General features: G+C 29.9%; 4 protein-coding genes across 5 annotated transcripts in view; 2 read left to right on the top strand and 2 right to left on the bottom strand.

The window, feature by feature from the left end:
* Window positions 1-1,330: 1,330 nt before the first annotated feature.
* Window positions 1,331-11,335, top strand: LOC126834822 (LHFPL tetraspan subfamily member 2 protein). The gene is made up of 5 exons (XM_050567005.1): window positions 1,331-1,706; window positions 9,377-9,533; window positions 9,625-9,909; window positions 10,000-10,113; window positions 10,324-11,335. The coding sequence occupies exons 2-5, from the start codon at window positions 9,386-9,388 to the stop codon at window positions 10,464-10,466; spliced, it is 690 nt and encodes a 229-aa protein (XP_050422962.1). The 5' UTR covers window positions 1,331-1,706; window positions 9,377-9,385; the 3' UTR covers window positions 10,467-11,335.
* Window positions 11,336-12,262: 927 nt separating this feature from the next.
* On the bottom strand, window positions 12,263-16,714 carry LOC126834230 (zinc finger FYVE domain-containing protein 1-like). Of its 2 annotated transcripts, none has more exons than XM_050566004.1 (12): window positions 16,377-16,493; window positions 16,053-16,299; window positions 15,697-15,981; window positions 15,224-15,452; window positions 14,938-15,149; window positions 14,702-14,868; window positions 14,485-14,613; window positions 14,308-14,425; window positions 13,722-13,892; window positions 13,485-13,650; window positions 13,275-13,403; window positions 12,263-13,214 (listed from the first exon to the last, which is right to left on the bottom strand). In XM_050566004.1, the coding sequence occupies exons 1-12, from the start codon at window positions 16,391-16,393 to the stop codon at window positions 12,988-12,990; spliced, it is 2,097 nt and encodes a 698-aa protein (XP_050421961.1). In that variant the 5' UTR covers window positions 16,394-16,493; the 3' UTR covers window positions 12,263-12,987. The 2 variants fall into 2 exon arrangements, with proteins under 2 accessions (XP_050421961.1, XP_050421962.1); XM_050566005.1 differs by lacking the exon at window positions 16,377-16,493 and adding an exon at window positions 16,517-16,714 and having other exon boundaries at window positions 12,280-13,214.
* A 143-nt stretch (window positions 16,715-16,857) lies between these two features.
* LOC126834492 (zinc finger CCHC domain-containing protein 17-like) lies at window positions 16,858-19,136 on the top strand. Its single transcript, XM_050566444.1, has 6 exons — window positions 16,858-17,111; window positions 17,772-17,927; window positions 18,093-18,175; window positions 18,243-18,372; window positions 18,443-18,649; window positions 18,727-19,136. Exons 1-6 carry the CDS (start codon window positions 17,076-17,078, stop codon window positions 18,793-18,795), a joined length of 681 nt encoding a protein of 226 aa, XP_050422401.1. The 5' UTR covers window positions 16,858-17,075; the 3' UTR covers window positions 18,796-19,136.
* A 1,282-nt stretch (window positions 19,137-20,418) lies between these two features.
* The window catches only part of LOC126834073 (homeotic protein deformed-like), a 9,058-nt gene continuing 8,768 nt past the window's right edge, over window positions 20,419-20,708 (bottom strand). The window contains exon 3 of the mRNA XM_050565713.1: window positions 20,419-20,708. This exon is cut by the window's right edge and continues 880 nt beyond it. Within this exon, the coding sequence (XP_050421670.1) occupies window positions 20,677-20,708 (32 nt within the window). The 3' untranslated portion in view covers window positions 20,419-20,676.

The raw sequence follows: 20,708 nt of genomic DNA, 5'->3' as shown, positions 1-20,708 counted from the left end.
CGAATAATTATCACCTGCTTCCTTTCTGAAAATTGTACGCTTTGGCGACGTCCTTGGGCTTGAAATAACATGTACCTACTTAACAGAAACTGTCTCTGGACTCTTCCTCTGTCATAGTGGTGTAGCTCATACGTTGTGTATGTGCGTGAACGATTCGTTAAAAACGCACAATTACCAAGTTAAAATATTGGAACGGTCTGTAAATGAAACTGCCTATATAGTGGCGCAACCGTGATAGGTTCGGGGGGTGGAAAATACTATATATGTATAATATATAAATAAATAAAAGCTGTAAGCAAATTTTTAAAAAATTTTATTTTTATATTTTTGTATTATTTATAAATTATAAATCCGGAAAACCCAAAGTAAGCAGGGGCCGTTTCCCTGCTGGCCGCTCCCTTACCTCAAACAAACGGCTTTGGTAGAAGAAAATATTTAAAGTAGTTCGTAAAACAGTTTTAAGTAATTTTGGTTTATTAATAAATAACAAAATATTAATTTGGTAACACGTTTTCATAATATTATTCGGGTTTAATTTTCTGTTTTTTTTTATACAAATTTTGTACTTCACTTGGTAATGTATCTCAATTTATTTTTTTATCCCTTCTCGAGTAATTGTTCCCCTAATGCGACAAAAACGTCATTCTTGTTAGTTGTTACTGTAGATGACTAATGAGTCGACCTTCAATGAAAGTGTTTACCTACAGTTAATATATGTGTATCGAATATCATTCGTAAAACGACACTGTACAGAATTAATGACAGCTTTTTTCGTTTTGTATGTATTTGTAAATTGTAAAAACCCTATCCTACTAGTATGATATTACTGCAGTGGTGTATTTAGGAATTTTGTCTGAATTTTTCATATTTTCAAAGCCACGGAGAGCCAATTTCATCTTGTATTACTATATGTGAATATCAAAAAATTGTTATTACATTTAAAAACTGTACATTTTGAAGAAAGTTATTTATAATATTAATACTTGCTTTGGGGTTTGGCCGGTTCTAGCATTATCGTCAATAATTATTATTAATTTGCATTCATAACTTATTTTGATGATAATACTACAATGTCGCTGTTAAGATTGTACAACGAAAGTCGAAACTACTTTAACTCCGGCCAAACCGGAAACCCATATAATATAGTTTTCGGCCGAAACGTCTCCAGAGACCTACCTTTTATCATCCCCCTCCCCTCCGTGGGCCGTGGGTTGTTTCATATATTTTACTATTATTGTTTTGCGTTTCCTTTTGTTTGCACGCGGTAAGAAGTGAGGTTTGAGGCGGCACAACAGGAACTACACCGGCAACCGGCATAGACGGGGCAACGGAAGCGCAGCCAGCAGTCAGACCGTCGAATAACCACTAAGGCACTAACCCATTCATTCGGTGCAGTCGCTCGTTCGCGTCGTGTCGTCCGTTGCCCATTGTGTGTTGAGATACATAATTTTATTTTTAAACTACAAAATTACAATACTCCAATTTATGCTCTGCTATACTTTCGCTGTTTTTTTTTTTTTCCAAAAAACGAAATTTTTTCTCGGATGTGCGCGCCAATTTTGTGTTGACGTGAAAACGTTAAAATATTGTTGTCAATATATTATTACAATAATGGACCTCTGAGCTTTGGAAAAAATAACCCGATTTGGTCTGATATAAAACGCTCCAGGAATCACCATAGGATTATATTGTCGTAGTCTAGTAAGGTAATTGAAACGCGTGGTATAATAACAATTATTAACTAATTATATAATAACGCCAAATAATGTTTGGTAATTTTTTTTGTCGCTATTTTATAAAAAAAAAATGATGAGCTGTGAGAAATTTAAATCAAACCTAACGTCTTATCTCTTTCTCGTGGTCGTTTTCGATAGTAATACCGGTGCCGGTCGCATTAGAGAGTAACTATAACTAATTATTTAGAGATTCCTCAAACATTAAAAATCAAAATATATGTAGACATTAATTTAATTGGTTTACTCCAGTCAATTTATTGTAAAATGAAAAAAATAATGAACGATATATCTTAGTCGGTGAGCGACAAGAAATATAAATTAATAAACAATAATATGATTAATCATAATAACAATAAATTGTGAATTGGACCAAAACTGGGAACGATAATCGAAATTAGTAGGTTAGTAAAATAATTAATATACTAAAAACAATAAACATTGAGAAACGTAAAAAAGAACACTTATCATATCCTATTGCGCTATCACAACAATATTAATAATAATAATTGAAAGTCAGCGTTTTTATACGAGTATTATTACGGTCGAGCACGTTGAGGTTCGTCACCTGTTAGGTCACATCTATTAGTATTTTTATTTTCATTCGTTCAACAAATTGATATTTTGTGACAATAGTCAATAATATGTTGTTTTTAGCACTGTGCGATAGGTCCGAATTGTTAAATAATAATAATAATAACAAGGAGACTGTTGTATACACTTTACAGTTAATATTATGTTAGTAAAGTGTTACATAAAGATTATTCACCAGCTCAGCTGTGGAGTATCAAAAGGATAAACTTATTTAGAAAAACTGTATTTTGATTTATCATTTCCTGTTGTAATCCTCGTTAATCTCTTTAAAACCGAATGTTTTATTTCATCGCAAGTTACACGTTTTCGAGTAGGGAATATTTTACAAGTAAAGGGTTAGGTACCTTACCTACCTAACATAATTTATATTAAACAAGTTATTTATATTTTTAAGTGATTTATGCTTTACGGGACAGTCGTGTTTTAAGTTGTTTTGTTCCGAGTAAAAGAATAATAACAATATTCAAAAAAGGTTTATCGAGATACGATTTAAAAATTGAAAGTCATCGCATGCAATTTACATAAATGATATTCTCTAGGAGTTACCTATATTTATATATTGTGACGTATAAATAGGAATAATAATATAACATTAAGAATCCTAAGTTTGTTGTTGTTAAAATAATTTGCATGAATTAATACATAATATTTAAAAAAATATGTGTTTTGTGGTCACTTGATAATACAATTGTTATTAATGTTTTGACTAAACATAACAATTTATTGCGATTGAATAGTGTTGTAAACAAGAATATGTATTTATGTACATTATGTCAACCACATAGTTATCTCTATTATTATTGTTAATAAACAGACTTCAATGAAATAAATCATTAAAATAGTACTGATATTAGGACGTCAAAGGAAATCAGATAATTTAGATATATATTTATTATTGATGCACACTTTACCTATTATAATATAAATACACATTTACATTTATACACACACACACACGACTAAATTAATTCAAGGCTTACCCGGCATTATGGGTCCGTCGGTTTCTCTTGGCGACAAGTTAGGTTAGTGATCTTTTGGCTTTGTCAATACCGCAACGAAATTTGATTAGTGAGAAAATATTCACCTGTATAGTCGGGTTATTTAAAGTAACAATTGCCATAGTAATTTGTGTATTATTGTTATTATTATTAATTGATAAAGTAGTATAACAATTAAACGAAAATCAGCCGTGTTTAACTAAATAATAACAGAACGGTGCGTGTATACAAAACTAACGCAATAGCTGTAGATAAGTAATCGCGATTAGTTTTTATCAGTTAATAAATTGTAATTTGTTTTATAAATTGAGTATAGCTGAACTGAGATAATCGTGAAGTCCGCAGTTTATTATGCGTATGTTGGATGAAGTCGCATATTTATATACTTATAATAATAGTACCAGTTATTGTTTGTACAGCATAGTTATAATACAAAATAGGTATATTGTTTTTAAACCGACACAAGAATACACATGACACTACTATTTTCTATTTTAAAACTGTCCTAAAAATAATTGTATATTTGACGTTTTTAATTAGTCTTCGTGTACGATGTATGTACATGTGTATAACAAATGTATTTTCTAATACCGCTTATTAAGGTAAAACTACTAATTATACTGGTCCGCGCATCGATGAAAGAGAGAGTATATCTCATATAAGAATATAAATTGAGATCGAAACTTGTTATCACTTCAGCGATAACAGTACAGAGTACAGTACACCTTGCAACTTATGCTGTGATTTTAATGAGTTTTGTTAAACTATGTATATTATTTTGCTTATAATTCGTAATTAGTAATTGTGACTTTGATTCGTTTAATAAAGCTATTTAATTAATACATTTTTCATTATAATTAGAATATGGAAAAACTATAGGCGATACTACCAAATTCGATGTTTTAACTTCTTTAAGCTAATTTTAACATATTAGAATTACTTATAGACGAAATGGAATTATTATCCGAACAAATACAATGATCCATAACTATCAGTTTACATACATGTGAATAAAACTGATTAACATCGAAATGTCTGTATATATTGTAGACTGTAGTCGTTTTTAGTGATTTTATCTAATGCATTATTATAATTTGATCACGTTTTGCAAATTATAAACGTTTTATAGCATTTTCCCCTCACCATACTGGGATCAGATAACCTCGACAGAAAATATTGACTCTTGCGTTATCTAAACTCGGGATGCCACCCACAGTTATAGAGTATAGACCTGTGTATATATAAATATTATATATAGTAACACACCCTCTTCATTCACCACCCTCTTATTTTACCATAACATTCGACACACTACCGCAAAACCGAATGTCAAAAATAGGTGTGCTATCGTCGTCGCCCTCATATTTTTAAACGACTGCAGTGTATATATAAAAAAAAAATGTAATAATAATTCATTACACGAATCTCTGTGACTCATCACACGAAGTCACCCTATGCGTTCACCCAAACCTCAAGTTCCGAGGTCAAACCTTCATTCATTATAACCAACATTACTATACAGATAAGTACAACCATCAGACGAGCAGGTAGTAATTTCATGCGGTGTTTCGGTATTGTCTTTATGCTACAAACGAAAATAATTATAGTTCACATGATTTTGGAATGAATCCATATGGTTCCCAAACATGAGTTTATTATTCATCCAACAAGCGTCGTATGGGAGAATACATGTATATGTACAAAGCACAGGGTATTTTTAGAAAATACCAAACGGAAGCTCAAAATGTTGTCGAACCATAACCTCTAGACGTGCTTCATAATAATAATTATATTATTAATCAGTGACGACCAATACTACCACCGACTGATGACTACTCTCGTTTTCTGATATTTTAAATGGCCAATAGTTTTTCGTTGAAAATTTGTATAAATTAATTAAACAACGTGTTAAAAAGTCTCAATCAAACTTCCTCTTCAGTACCGTATTTTGGAATAGTTTTTTGTGGGGTGGGGGGGGGGGTGTCCAGTCTGTTCAGGCAATATTTTATCTATTTTTTTTATGTTTTATCATTTCTTCCGTTTCAGATATTTTTATATAATTACACTGCAATGTTTGTTTGTTGTATCGTTAACTGTTGTAACTTGTAACCCGTAAGTGAATATGTTTATGTTTTAGAGAATGTCATTATTTTAGTGTGCATTTACAATCTATTCAGTGTACATTCGATACTTAACAATTATTACAGTGGTTTGTTTTTCGTACGCGACCATCAAAAACGAAAAATGGCCAACAGGAAGTCGACCGTAACGCGTTTAGAATTATTGTTTTATTTCACCATTATTACACCCTCGCGCCGAGTAAATTAATATTTTATATGGTATCTATACTATATTATACGAACTACATAATAACGTTATTAGGTAGGTATTATGTGTAGGTATATTTATTATTCTATGAAAGAAAATTCGTGGTATAGTAGCATCATGCATACCCGTTAATTTGATATTCTGGGAGACGGCACGCTGTGCATATAATATTAGGTATATATTATATACTGTGGGTTCTCGATAAACTCAACAAAAAGAAACAATCCTTAAAGAGCAATAATAAGAACAATGTAAAAATACTTTTAATAACGCCGTTTATAAATATTCTAATAAAGCAATTTTTTATTGTTGTGATTTTATGTATAAAGATATAATATGGTCTTCATTAATCTGGTAAACAAACACTATGGTACGTTGAGCAGTAAGCGCATTGTGTACTGTGTATAACATCTGTTTTGATGTATTAATTTAACTGTCATCGCTTTTGCACAAGTATTCGATCTCAACGAAATCCCGTGGGCGGTTTATTTTTTTCATTGAAACATTTTTTTTATTATGTTTTTTTTTTACATGCTCCGGTGTTATATAATATAAACTGTACATTTTGAGAGATAGTTTTAAAACCATTCGTTTGTAAGAAGGCACTTTACTTTAATTTTATTCGAGTTTCTCTTGAGAACAATAAATTAGTAATTACCGTTTATTACATAAAAAAATTGCCGACAGAGTTTGAAGTAATGAGAACCAATAGGGTACATGACTAAACCAAGTTTTTGATCATAAAATATTTATCAATCAACACTTTTCTACAGAGACGTCGTAGGCTATGCAGAAGCCCTTGGGCACACATAGTTTAGAGGCCCTTTAAGAAAAAAAATTTTAAAATGTAAATTGTATTATTCGCTGCTTCCTTCAGGCAGGGACCCTGGGCCCCTGTCCCACGTGCCCTTAGGATAAAGATGGAACTGTTTTTCTATCTGTATTCGTTTTACAATTGTTTATCTTTTTCTGAAAGAGATATTGAAAAAAAAATAGTGAACGCCGCACACAAATAGAACACATCAAAAAAAAAATTTCCATTTTGATTTTTTGTAAAATTGTATAAAAATCAGTTTACCCTTTTTGTTTTCGTCACTCAGTTAATAATGACTGCGAAAAAAATGTTGATGCATCTATTTAATAGTGCTCGGAATTTTCAGCTTCAATGAAAATTTGTATTTTATATGACAATTATGTGGTTTTTTTTAAATTAGTCACCACACAATTTATTTAAAGTACGTGAACGATTCGTACACACCCATAAGCCGAATACTTTTAAATATAATTATACTTCTATTTTTTTTTATGGGCATACAAAAGCGAAAGCGGTATATGATGTCTGAGAAATTAGCTATCCGCTGGACATGCAGACGAGTGGGGAGGCATTTAATTTAAATTACTACACATTTTGAACAGCATGATATAATATATTATATCACTAATGTCTTTAAAAATTGCTTTGTATTTATAACCGTTTTTTACTTATCATATATTTTGTAACTAAGACTTGTCTTGTATAAAATATAGTTTAAATTTTACTCATTAACTAGCTAATACTTTTTGTAAATTAATCGTTTAGAATTTAGATTATTAATATTTGTCATTGTAGGATAGTCAAATTATTGTAGGACTGTCAAAAATTGTAATAATTTTTGTACTATAAAATCGTGGTTGTCCAATTTTCTAAAAAAAACTAGTATACAGTCTACATAAAATCATAATGGTTGGCTAATTCTAAATAGTTTTATAATTTGTATGTTAAAGACATGCTAAAACAGGTGACAAAAGAAAACCTGGGTAAACTATTGGTATTCTAAACTTCTGTTGGTACTTTTAAACATTGATACATCGAAATTTCAAACGCAGACCACAAAGATCCTACAAGAAAATTCAGTTTTAAAATGCAGTTTTAATTTATTATTATAATAGGCCTGTCCAACAGACCCATGAAAAAATAAAAGTTAAATTATTAGACCGTAAGTTCTACGCCTTAAAAACTGCATTATAAAATTAATTACCCTTTTTCGCAAAGTCAAAGCATATAACAGTTTAATTTTTTAAATATTTACCAAAGTGGTAAATATTACCACAAAGAGGAGGAGTGCACTTTTAAATATTACACCTCGACACAAAGCTCTTTTCCTCTATGGGTGTTGTTTGATGAACTTTTCCTAACTATGTGTGGTCTATTTTTTTTACTCGTTACATCGTTATCTCTATATTTAACCCCGAAATAAGGTGTCTGGCGAGATGTTTCCGACAATGACGTACACCAAGTAATACACATATGTATATATTGTATACATACACAACTATTAACTGTCGTTGCTGTAGCTGTGCGTTTTACCGTAAAATATAATATATATCTGTTTTCGTCCAAATTCCAACAAAGATAGAAAGCTATTTTAGTCTTTCGTATATAATTGATAAAATCAATGTTATACCGAAAAGTCGGTTAATTATATATTGATTTATATCAAACGTGCAATATAGAAGTATCTTAAGTTGCAGTTGAGATTAAACGCAATGCACAATATGGCAGTCTCGGGCTGCATAATATTATCCCAATGATTATCTGATTGCTGGAAATAGAAAATATTCATAAGTTTTAATTTATATTTAATTAACATTACCCAAAAGACGTTTTCATATTAGAAGTAGATGTCGAAAATATTTTCTGTTTCCATAATATTATTAAAAATGAACACTTTTATCTTCGTCCTATGTTTATGGAGTGTAAGAATAGAATTCTGTGATTATATTGAATATAATTTGGATAAGAGACACATGGCCTTATAATGAGGTTAATTTATAGTACTCGAGCACCGACAGAAATGTGTGTTAGACGGGGAAGAGATTTGAGTGGACGGAGAGGAGATGGTGACTGATTGAGAAGTATTTTTGAAAGTGAGGATTAGGGTGGCTGACTTCACATGTGTGGGATTATAATATGTAGAAAATGAGGTATTAACAATAAACACTGTACTACCTCAGGATTTATGAGAATAACAATATTTCATGTGGGCCTATATGTGTTATGAATACTTAATAAAAAAATGGTGCTAATAAAATGAATGATCGGAGTATTTTTATTATTTCTATTATGGTTTCAAAAAGTTCATGGGGGTATATAGTAGCTATAGAACCCATTGTAATGTTCCCTCGTGATCCATTTTTTCTGATTACAATTCTCCCCTATACATTCGAAATAATGGTAATGTAGTTTTCTTGACTTTTTTTTATTGCCATCCAACGATCCCCTCTTCGCTTCACTATTTCACAGACTATTTTCTCCCCAATCCCAGTATTTCTACATTGTGTTCCATGATTATTTTTCTGACATACGAGTTCCATTTTCCAAATCGAGCAATATTCTTATAATTATTGTTGTCGTGTATTTCCGCTAATGGATTTCATGTTTAAATTGATATCCCCCTCACAACTTATAATTAATTACCAAGACAGAATGCTTGCAAATAGAATTGTATAAAAATAACAGCTAAGGTCACATAAATTAATAACAAAGTAAAGTATTAATTCAAACGTATAGGATTACTACATACTTACCAGTAAAATTATTGTATGTACTGCATTGGTCGTGAGAGTGTAATTTATAAATTCTATTTATAAGATCTATTATTTAATTGTTCATTTTATACCATATAGTAAAATACTAACAAATTTGTTTTCGAATATGTAATTTTGTTTTTTGTTTGTTTGTAGATCGAAAGGATGTACTTCATTCTGACTGCCAAAAGTCTGTTATGGGTTGTTTTGAGTTTGGTATCCACTTGTTCGCTTTTCACGGCCATTTATTCGCCACAATGGCTGGTCGGCCCTACCGATTACGAATGTCCTTCGTCTAAAGTACTGGAGTTGAGTAAGTCGACTGTCTTGTACCTACTTATTAGTTTTCACTATTAACACGGATCGTGTAATGTACCTGTATATTAATCGTGCCTAAAACATAGAAAATGAAACCGAGCTGTACGATGTTCGCTGCCGGCCTTCGGTGGGCATATACTACAGATGTAAGAAAATCAATGGAGACCAGCACTGTGGTTCTTTTGCCGTTGACGGGTTAGCCACCGACTCGTACATGTTTCCTACACCCTGGAAGATCGCCATTGTTCTGATGTCGGCCGGTGTTTTTATCAGCTTTGTCATGTCCGTTATGGCCGTCTGCAGTTTTTGCAAACAGTCCATTCGCAGAAAAAGCGTATTCGGATTAGCCGGGTCCGGCCAAGGACTTTCGGGTACCTATATATACTTGGATTTAGATCTGTTAAAAACGTTATAATATGTTTTTTGTCGATCAAGTGTTTTCACAATCCTATCGTTTCCAGGTCTGCTCTACATGATGGGAGTAATTTGTTTTGCGGCCGGATGGGGTTCAGAACGCGTGGTCATGCTGTGTGGAACTCAAGCTGAGCCTTTCGTTTCGGCAAATTGCGTAATGGGTGCGTATTAAAACTTATCTTCTAAAACAATTTGAACGTTATTATTATTAAAATAAAAAATGTAATTTGCTCTCTTGAACAATTTCAATTTTGTGACTTATAACAAGTGTACACTAAGCCATCCATATTATGCGAGTTATGATCCGCATGACGTGGTAATTGTTAAATTAAAAAATAACATTTTCTGTGCGTTTGTTTTTTTTTCAACAGGTTCGGGTTTGTACACAGCAGCTTTCGGAATCGTCTTGACTTTCGCTACGGCCATGTTGTCTGGACCGGCGGACCGAGCGACGTCCAGCGACAAAGTGGCATTACACTTGGAACAAGGAGAAAACGTTGTGTTTCTATTGTAAATCACATACGTACCTACCACTCTGTGTATTCTTATATGTGGCAACTGCTGTCGATTTACAATAATTGATTGTTCAATTTAGAAATCCCAATAATACCTACCTGTATGTATATAAATAGTGTGGCGTGTTCGTGACAACTAATATTTTATAAGTTGCTTTATTTTTATTTATATAGATATACCTATACTTAGATATTGTTATTTAATATTTGTTTTTATATATTATTTTTATTATTATTTAATATGCAGTACAAACAGTCCAAAAACAATAATTATTGTAGAGCAAGGCCAATTATTATTATTAATTTGATTTTTTTTTAAGGATTCACGCCATTTTATTCTAGCTGTACCTACCTATCGACGTATTTTATCCGCGTATTATTTTTAGGCACGAATAGTTACAATAACGGAGAAGGGAAAAGGTTTGATTTGATCGAATACAGCAACAACTTAAGTAAAGTATTTTAAATTCATGCGAAGGCTGATGCGTTGACCTCGTGTAGATACACAATACAGATATACCATATGGTCTATATTTTGTGCCTACGCCATTAAACAATTATTATACTTACCGATTTAGAGGTAGTCCGTAGTCTCTAGTAGACTAGTTTAATGTGAAAACGATAAAATTACTTATTACAAAGTTTTTGTGCAAGTCTGTGATAATTTATCTTACACATTTTGTAAATGCATATTTATAAAATCACAGAATTGCTGCATAAAATAATTTCCATAATAAACGTAATTTTATCGTTTTCGCAATAATTTAGAATCTACTTATTATTAATATATATATATAAATACCTACTCCAAAATCAGCTTTTAACTGCTTGATTCTAAATTAATAGTTGTAACTTATAATTTATTTCATATCATGTTTTTGAATGAGTATTGTTACATTTATCTTAATACAATTTAGTAATAATTTATGGCCTATTTGCACGGTTCAAAACTATTATAACACCTACTTATTACATTCTAATATATATTTTATTCTGTACTTACAACTCATCAGAGATTTATATCAAGTTAATACTTATGTACATGTTAAAGCTCGACATTAAATTTATTTTTTCAGTGTAATATCATTGCTCAGAAACGAGAATCTTTTTTATATTAATTTTTTATACTTATACCTTGTATTTTTAACCATTTTCCGAAAGCTTTACTGATGTTTTTAAATATTATTTATTTGCTGTGTATAGAGTAATAAAATCTTGTTTTTAAAAACTCCTATACTTGAAAAAAAATATATGTATATATAATATATTTCATGTTTTTTTTTATTTTTTCCTCTGCAACATTTAAAAATATTTTTTAATGTTTTTAGCGTCAGTTTTAGACATTAAAATAACCTAGAATTACAGCCAGCATTTAAGTATAACTTTCTATTAGCAGTATTTGGACACAAAAAAAAATTATTTGGAGAATTATAAAATATAAGGTTTAATACTACTTTCAAAATAAAATTGCTAACAAAATATTAGTTATATCTGTCAGTTAAGGGTTAGAAAAAAACATTTCATTTTTTTTGTTATGTTAACAAATGATTACAAAAATTATATAGGAATTACAATTCTTTTTTATTACAGTATAGTTCAATATTATATTGTTTATCAGAAAAAATATAACAAATTGAATGAAATACATTTTTTCTCACAATGAAACACAAAATGCTTACGCGCTAAAATATATATGACAAAAGATATATTATTAATATAAATAAATATCTCTATTGTCACTATAAAAACAATTGGTACTATTATTAAGTTTAAAATGTCTTTACTATTAACATAATTAATTATTAAGTGATACATTATACATAAAAAAAGCCAATTACTACAATTTTTTTTTTAAACAACTACAATTATATATTTGGCTAATAGATAGTAAAGCTATACCACGAATCCAATTAATATTAATATTAATATTCATTACGTAATATAAAATAAAAAGTTACTATTACATTTGAATGGAAATAATATAACCAATAGTTATATATGAATTACTCATTAATGAGTAATACTACTTATAGAATTTTTACAAGTACAACAAAATAATAAAAGTTTTTATGTAAAGCTAATAGAACCACAAAGAAATCGGGGAAACCCTTATAGACTAGCACTTATAATTTACCTATCACAGAAAATTAATTTGTTTTTTTTTTTGTTATATTATTTACATTATACAGTGATGAAAATTGTCGGTCAATGTAGAATAATTTGGCAAGGTAATGTACATTCTTTTAATATTTGGTAGTTGCTTATTTGTGCTTTTTATTTGGCAAAGAATACAAATTAAAACAATTAATTACATAGCACACATATTGTTGTTTAAAAATAATCCACTAGTCCTTATTGTTTAAAAACTGTTATTGTTAACTGAACATATTATTTTAATTTAACAAGTATATTCTGTAAGGGTACACAAGCGTGTACTATGTAATGTATGATTACATTACAAAGACATAAGTACTTTTACTAATTGTTTTAAACGCTTTTTAAATATTTTAAAACGTAATTTTATGTATCTTGGTTCGAGCATTGATCACATACTCGAACGGGATTTGGCCAACCTCTGTGTGGAACAGGTTTTCTATGGCTAGAACAACTCGCACATACGCCGTTACCACAACCTCGGCAATGGTGTAGTATCAATAATGGCCCAAACTCTGCTTTACACACACAACAATCTAATGCTTCGCTGTCGGGTATCCAATACGACGGTCTAGCTGTGTCTTTGATTAAATCTAAAATAAAGTCATACAATTTTATAATGGCTACAACACAGAAGAAAACAAGGTCTTTACTTTTTGGATATTCGAGAACAGAAGCAACTGAAGATAATGTGTTCACCACGGCTTCACTAAACTTTCTAGCACTTACAATGTTTTCTTCTCCACGACTTGACGAGTCTGAACAGTTGCTACTTACGCTTCCTGTTCGTACAAAATAAGTTGGGTTATAATTTTCATTTGGCAGCTAATAAAAGTGCTGTCACATTATTACAATTTACTAACCAGATCGTTTATAACAAAAGTTACAGACTCGTACAGGCGTATCCCAGCCTCTATCTGGCACACACATAGATCGTTTAGAACACTCATCGCAGACTCCTTCTCCACAAGCACGGCAATGATGTTTGACGGAGGTTGAGGAAAATTGTAATTTACAAACTATGCATTCCTGAAAAAAAAAATGTTATTTTTCACTTAATAAACTTAATATAAACTTTTGGTTTTGACATATTTCTATACCTTAATTTCTGCATTAGGCTTCCAATATTTTGGTGCAAATTGATCAGCAACCCAAGAAGACAACAAGCGTGAAGGTTCATAACTAACACTGGCAACGGTTTCTGATAAATATGTTACACCATCTAATACTTTTCTAGCAGGATTCATGCTCGAAGACGATTTCAAATCCATCTAGACACAAATTTATGGTATAAACCATAATATTATATTAATCACATAAAATAAAAGATAATATGTAAAAACAAATATTATTGTTAGATGTTAGAAAATATTATGTAATCGTTTATTTTGACCTAGAGAAGTGTTACCTGGCAAATACATCAGTATTAAACTAGTGCATAACACACCTTCATTATTTCCTAACTGTTAAACATATTGTCAACAAATATAACTCAAGTATACTTTTTAAATTGCTTTTAAGGATAACTTTTCGTTTAAAGTTCTGTTTTTAAAATAAAAACCATAATTTATTTTACCTAGTTGACTTTTAATTTTGTGTTTAAAAAGACTCGATTAATTGTATTCATCTCCAAGACGTGTAACCATATTTAAAATATTTATTTTTATTAGGTAGGAAACAACTTACGCCAGGCCAAATATGTCGAGTTTCTGAATAAACAGCGGTTCTTTCTGGATCATCGTTGCCATACCAGTATTGTTTACTTCGATATATAATTCCACACTTTGGACACTCGATAATGTATCTAAATCATACAGTGTTGAATACATTTTTATTTATCGATGTACTTATAGTGAAACTCACCCAGAGAAAGCGTATTTTAACCACGAGTTTTGGTTATCATTTATGTATTTAGATGTAACTTCAACAGGATTTCCATTATCCGCACAAACTTTACATATGTGAACAGAGTTTTCGAATTGAGACTGAAACCTAAAAGAACACAATTTTTGAAGTTTGAAGATTTTTTAGAAAAACTATCAATATATCATATATTTAAACATGATGAATCAACATTCACCTGCATTTGGAATTATTAAAATGAGGAATGTTATCTTTTAAGTGTCCAACACTATTTGTACAACGTTGCTCACAAGACTGGCATATGGTTGGACATGTTAAGTGCTGATCCGGGAATAGAGGTTCAACTGAATTTTTGATAACACCAGTAAATTTATCATTTAATGCCTACAAATAACGGCTATGTTAATACATTTTTTTACTAAGAAGTATAAAATTAGTTTTTTTTTAATTTACCTTTAACGTGAGATACACAATTTGAGGGGATCGTTGAGGTCTAGCAGAGTTATTAGAAATTTCTTCGTGGATCACCTCTCTAATTGGCCCAAAATCTGTAGGTGGAACGATAGTTTGGATACCTATGTAACGTAATGAAGCAAAGCCGTCGACATCAAGCTGCAATTCATGAAATCTATCTTGTATTTGTTCCGAGGCGTTTTTACCGTTACCTTATAGAATAATAATAAAAAAAAATTACTATTACATTCACAGATTAAGCTACATAATAATTTATTTTACACACAAGATATAAGAGGTTCAGTATTTCTAGTTTCATGAAATATGATCAACGAAGGACCTAGCATAGAATCGGTACATTTGAATGGGTCGACAGAACGATAGTTAACAGCATTCAAAGCCTTTTTAAAATGCTTAATGTACGCCTTGGACGCCGATCCAAGGAAATTGAACATGTCATCTTGCAAACGTTCGCCTTTTACTCTATATATGACTATATCCGATATAGCTAAAACCTAAAAAAATAAATCAAGTTGAATAAAAGTTTAAATACACTATAATCAGTGTTTGGATTGGCCTCTAGAAACTTGTCACGTTCAATGCCAAAATAACAAATGCTTTCATTTTTTTTCTATCATCTGATATGTTATTTAGTTTATTAAGTTAATTCCTCTTTTAATGAACGCAATAACAAAATATTAAAAATTAAACACATTTTTTCCAAACACTCCTATAATTGAATGCTATAAATATGTGTACCTTGAGAAGCAGTCTAGTTCGCTGTTTGTTGTGTAAAGCCGACCCTGAAAAACCTTCTGTGTCCAAACATAATGTGTTCAAGGTTGGATCAAATGCGACCCAAACACCTACGGTACACGCCTTCTGTTCCGAAGATGTACGAAAAACTTCAGCTCCTCTAAAAAAGCACTGATTCAGTGTATGAGATTTTCCATCGCCCGTATTACCAAATATTGAAATGACCTTAACAGGACTATTATTCTTATAACCATTGAGACGTTTTACAAATGTTTCTACATTAGGTAGCTGGAAAGTAAAAAAAAAAACAATTTTATTGAGAATCTTAAACTAAAAAAAAAAATTAATTAATTACAAACCTTCAGCCTTTCTTTCTCATCTAAAAGTACAAAACTATGCGAATGGCCATCACCTTCTTCGTCACTATCGTTATAACCAGGATTCAGTTTTAATGATGTAAACTGTGATGTGATTGTAACATCGGGCAAACCAAAATCACTGTGAGTGGAAAGCGTATTGACTGGAGTCATGATGGCGGGTAATTTTGTTTGATTGTTTACATGGCCAAAGCGGCCATACAGCTTGTCCTCCATTGACAAGACATTTCTAAAGAGTTAAAAATATTATATAGATATGAGTACCTAGGTACTAAATCCTAAAGAATAAAAAAAAAATCATATTACTTCGTATTAAGAAACATTGTTTTTTTTTTTTACCTATAAACAATCATGGGTTAAAAATATCGCTACTAAAAAGTGAGTTGAGCGGATTATCCTACGATATAAACATGTTTTTGCGTTACTAATTATAATAATATGTTTACCTTATGAATGCATTTATTTAAAATGCACTTGCAGTCTTTTGAACAAGAGTATCGTGCGTTGAATTTAATTAGAGAGAACACATGATAATAAATAAAATACTTATCACTTACTAAGCACTTAATTTATTTAGAAGATCAATAATAAATCGACAAAGGAACAAAACAATTTTGTATTTAATAGAACAATGAAAATATAAGTTCTGCGTAAAAAAAGATTGTTATCAGTTTTTATCATGGTCGAATGCTATCAAAATATTATTAGCCTTGGTCGTATAATAATATTTATTCTATGGTAGAACTATTATCTTCTCATTAATGATAGCAATATATAATGATAACCGAATCCGAATGTAAACACTAAACATTAAACACGCTTGTCTCAAAACACTGCAGAGTCCAGTAATTATAACAGCTTTTAAGTTATTAAGTACACTGTACACAGGTCATAATATAATCTGTGGTTATTGTATAATTTAATATGTGTAATTATTTTTATAGTGAAACAACAAATATGCATTAAAAAAAAAAACCAATTGCTAACAAGTGCATTTTTTGCACTATGTCTATAAGCGTTAATGATATTTTTATCGGAGAAGTAAGTTTTTGAAATGTAGTAGGTACTACTAAATATTATGTACACACAAACATTATTATTATGTTAAAACAAGATAAAAGGTATACAGTACCTGCTACGGATTAATTGTATGTGTATATGATTTTGTGACATCAAGTCCACATCACACATGGGTATGTTACTTAAGCAAACAAGCCTAGCCATTTTATCTTCTACTAACTCTCAGCAAATGGAGAAGATGCCATAAGACTGAGCAAGCTAGTTAATTTTTTTAACTGATTATAGTTCAATTACTCAGAATTAAAAAAAAAATTACTTATTCACATAAGTTACCTTATACTTTCTACGCTAGTTAACTAATAAAACTAACTTTTCACTTTCTAACTAGATAGTGCCCAGTCTTGAAAGGTGGTTAGTTAATTTTAGTAATAATGTTCTACTATTATCATAGTAGCTTAGCCCAAAGAACAAATTATTATAACTATTAAAATTTAGGAACAGCTAGTTTTGTAACTTACAGCATAAAATAAGAATAAGTAAAAATTATTGTGTTTTTACGTTTGTATAATATATGCATTTGTTATTTGAGGTATATTTCAATTTTTTATAATCAAATCCAGTTATATAATATTTATTATTGTATTTTGTACGTTCAGTAAATTAAAACAATATTTGATCAAGGTGGCATCTGTCCAAAACTATGGAGCGTTTATTAGAATACCGGGAAATAAACAACAAGGTCTGGTACATCGTACTCAAATGTCTAGAGCGCCAGTGGATGACGCAACAGACGTATTGTCCAAAGGAGACAAAGTGTGGGCCAAAGTCATTGGAACGGTATAAATTAAGTTAAAAGTATTTCTATAGTGTTAAAAGCTTTAAACGAAAAAATCTTTGTTATAAATATTTAAACAAGAACATTATATAACTTTTCATTATGTCATTTGTTACATTTGAAGTATTTAGTTACAAACATTTGAGTAATTGTGTAATTTTTTATAGGACGATGGAAAAATTTCGTTGTCAATGAAATTAGTCGATCAAGGCAGTGGACGAGACTTGGATCCAAATGGAGTTCAAATGTTGTAAGTAATGAATTAAAAATAAATAAATAAAAATAAATTTTAATGTTTGAATATTATAATAATTAAGCCAAGATGAACAAAGAAGAAAAATTCAGCCAAACTCGAAAGGCAAGCGAACAATACAGCTTGACGCAGTGTACAATACAAAATGTGTAAAATGTGGAACTGGTGGACATTTAGCCAAGGATTGTTTTAAGGTATACCGTTAGCGTCTTACATACTTTTACTGTTTATTTTACTATTTAAAAATTGATTGCATTTTAATAGGGTCATTCTGGAAAAACTTATGATCTTTTACCAGAAGATGACGACAGTGACGACTTAAAAGTTGCATCGAATGTTGCCACAAAACCTGAATTAAAGACTGAAAGCAATGTGCCTATAAAATCTGAAAAAAAGAAAAAGAAAAAAAAGTCTAGCGACATAAAGAAGAAAAAGAAAAGAAAAAGGCATTCGTCAACTTCGTCATCAAGTGTAAGTAAAAAAACATGCTGTTAACATTCTTTTTTTGAAATGAATAATAATAAATATATCTATTTTGTTTTATTTAGAGTTCGAGTTCAGATGGCAGTTCGAAAAAAAAATCAAAAAAACACAAGAAAAAACGAAAACGGGAATAAATTGAAATTAAATGAAACCTACAAGTTTACACAAGAAAATTTAACTAATGTAAATAAATATTTAATTATAAAACAATCTACTAAAAAAATTTTTTTCCTAGTACGTTTGTTTGTATAATGATGTGTGGTTTTTTTTTATCTGAAGATTCCATAACTTTTTAAGTTTTTATATTGTTGTAATTGTAAGTTATGTTTATCTAATATTGTTTAGATACAAAGCCTTGATCAAACGATTTTCCAAAACATTTTTTTGGATCCAAACATAAGTGTGTATTTATGAAATATAACTTACATTTTTAACTGTTTTGTTTGTATTTTTCAAAGTATTATTTGAACTCGAAATTTTTAGCTGTACAAAAAATAAAAATATGACTTAAAAATAATTTACTAATTTGTTGTGTGAACGTCTTCACTCTTTTAAAGTTTTTTGATACCGTTATTATAAATATTCTATAAATACTAAGTGGGGAAATCTGCAAATTAATGTGTAATATGTCAGTTTCAAGCTCTTACAAGTTAGGTTAGGTTAGGACTACAAAATTGTTTTATAAAAATCGATCTCAAAAATCTAGTTACACTCTTGATCATGAATTTTTATTTATATTTTACAGTTTAACTGATACTGTTATTAGCTAAAATTGTTAAGTGTTGCGAAAACACGAAAAAAAATCTTTTACACGCATAAAAAAGGTATTATAGTGCCTTCTTAATGTACCATCAAAGTATATTTAATGTCCTATTGAAAGGTTGTACAAAGTAATTTTACCAATATATATATGTCATGTTATTGTGCTGTTGAATAGGATTTTATCCAAGTGCCTTTAGGCTATAGGTTATTTTATGGCCTGTCCATTACAATAATAGACAATCGAACGCCTAACTTAATATATTTTAGTCAGAATAAAATTAAAATAAAGCAGAGTTTTAACTTTTAATACTATTACGTTATTCACAATTTATTTATTTAAAAATTAAAAAATTAGATCATTTTTACATTTAATATACGATAGTGAATTTATTTTGGAAATAATTATGTAAAAAAAAATTGCAATGAAAAATATCTAGTTGAATAAGTATATTTAATATTTACATAATGAGCGAAAGTACATAATTAGTTATAGATAATACAATTATTAACAATAACATTTACATATGCAATTTTAATCGCACGTAACCTTCGTATACTTAAGTACTACATAGTAATAAAAACAAATTTCTAAACGTAGAAAATTACAAGCTAACATTGTACAGTGGCAACGATATTTATGGAGTGGTAATGGAGGGTGCTACTTATGTGTGATAGAAAAAATAAAACTATAGATTCATTATAAACCGTTACATTTGCATACATTTACATTTGTAAGAAAACCAAAATTAAAAATGTTTATTCGTTATTTAAATGAATATACCATAATAATTTAAACTGGACCAACGTATATTTTTTTATCGTTTTTTAGGACAAACGGTATTTTTAAACTACTATAATACAGATAAAAGTATTAAAAATGAAGAATTAAACAAAAACAATGTAAATTAATAAAAATTGCAAGTGTAGATTTTCAATCGAATGGAAGTAAATTTTTTTTTTTTTTTCGAAAATTATTAAAATATACTAAAGTCCCGTTTAATAGATTTTATTAAGTATTTATTCAGTTTTATTTTGAAATAATGTAGTTAGTATGGACCATCATAGTAGTAGGTATAGCATGTTTTTTTTCTATGAAACAATTGTATAATAACAATCTATATACAGTATACTACGTTATATAAGGCTTTGGGTTTTCTAACGGATCAAAAGCAGCTGGAATATAAATAATATATTTTAAAACATTAAATGTGAATTCGTGATTGGAATCTCGAGTAATAGCCGAGTCTAGTCTACTATTCCGATTCGTCGAAATAACTTCCCGGGC

The sequence above is a fragment of the Adelges cooleyi genome, unplaced genomic scaffold, assembly GCF_023614345.1.
Source record: "Adelges cooleyi isolate 19-005CV unplaced genomic scaffold, UGA_ACOO_1.1 ACOO_flye_CR_arks_rails_tigmint_CR_PRNA_21, whole genome shotgun sequence".
NCBI lineage: Eukaryota > Metazoa > Arthropoda > Insecta > Hemiptera > Adelgidae > Adelges > Adelges cooleyi.
Note: the sequence above shows the minus strand (reverse complement) of the source record. Positions and strands in the feature narration are given on the sequence as shown.

Coding starts and splice junctions, on each gene's coding strand:
- LOC126834230 (XM_050566004.1), bottom strand. Junction 13,893..14,307: donor CTCGACATATTTGGCCTGGC/GTAAGTTGTTTC, acceptor ATTTGTGTCTAG/ATGGATTTGAAATCGTCTTC. Junction 13,651..13,721: donor AGCCTAATGCAGAAATTAAG/GTATAGAAATAT, acceptor TTTTTTTTTCAG/GAATGCATAGTTTGTAAATT.
- LOC126834492 (XM_050566444.1), top strand. CDS start 17,076: ATGTCTATAAGCGTTAATGATATTTTTATCGGAGAA. Junction 17,928..18,092: donor GGGCCAAAGTCATTGGAACG/GTATAAATTAAG, acceptor AATTTTTTATAG/GACGATGGAAAAATTTCGTT. Junction 18,373..18,442: donor TAGCCAAGGATTGTTTTAAG/GTATACCGTTAG, acceptor GCATTTTAATAG/GGTCATTCTGGAAAAACTTA.
- LOC126834822 (XM_050567005.1), top strand. CDS start 9,386: ATGTACTTCATTCTGACTGCCAAAAGTCTGTTATGGGTTGTTTTGAGT. Junction 9,534..9,624: donor GTCTAAAGTACTGGAGTTGA/GTAAGTCGACTG, acceptor CCTAAAACATAG/AAAATGAAACCGAGCTGTAC. Junction 10,114..10,323: donor TTCGGCAAATTGCGTAATGG/GTGCGTATTAAA, acceptor TTTTTTCAACAG/GTTCGGGTTTGTACACAGCA.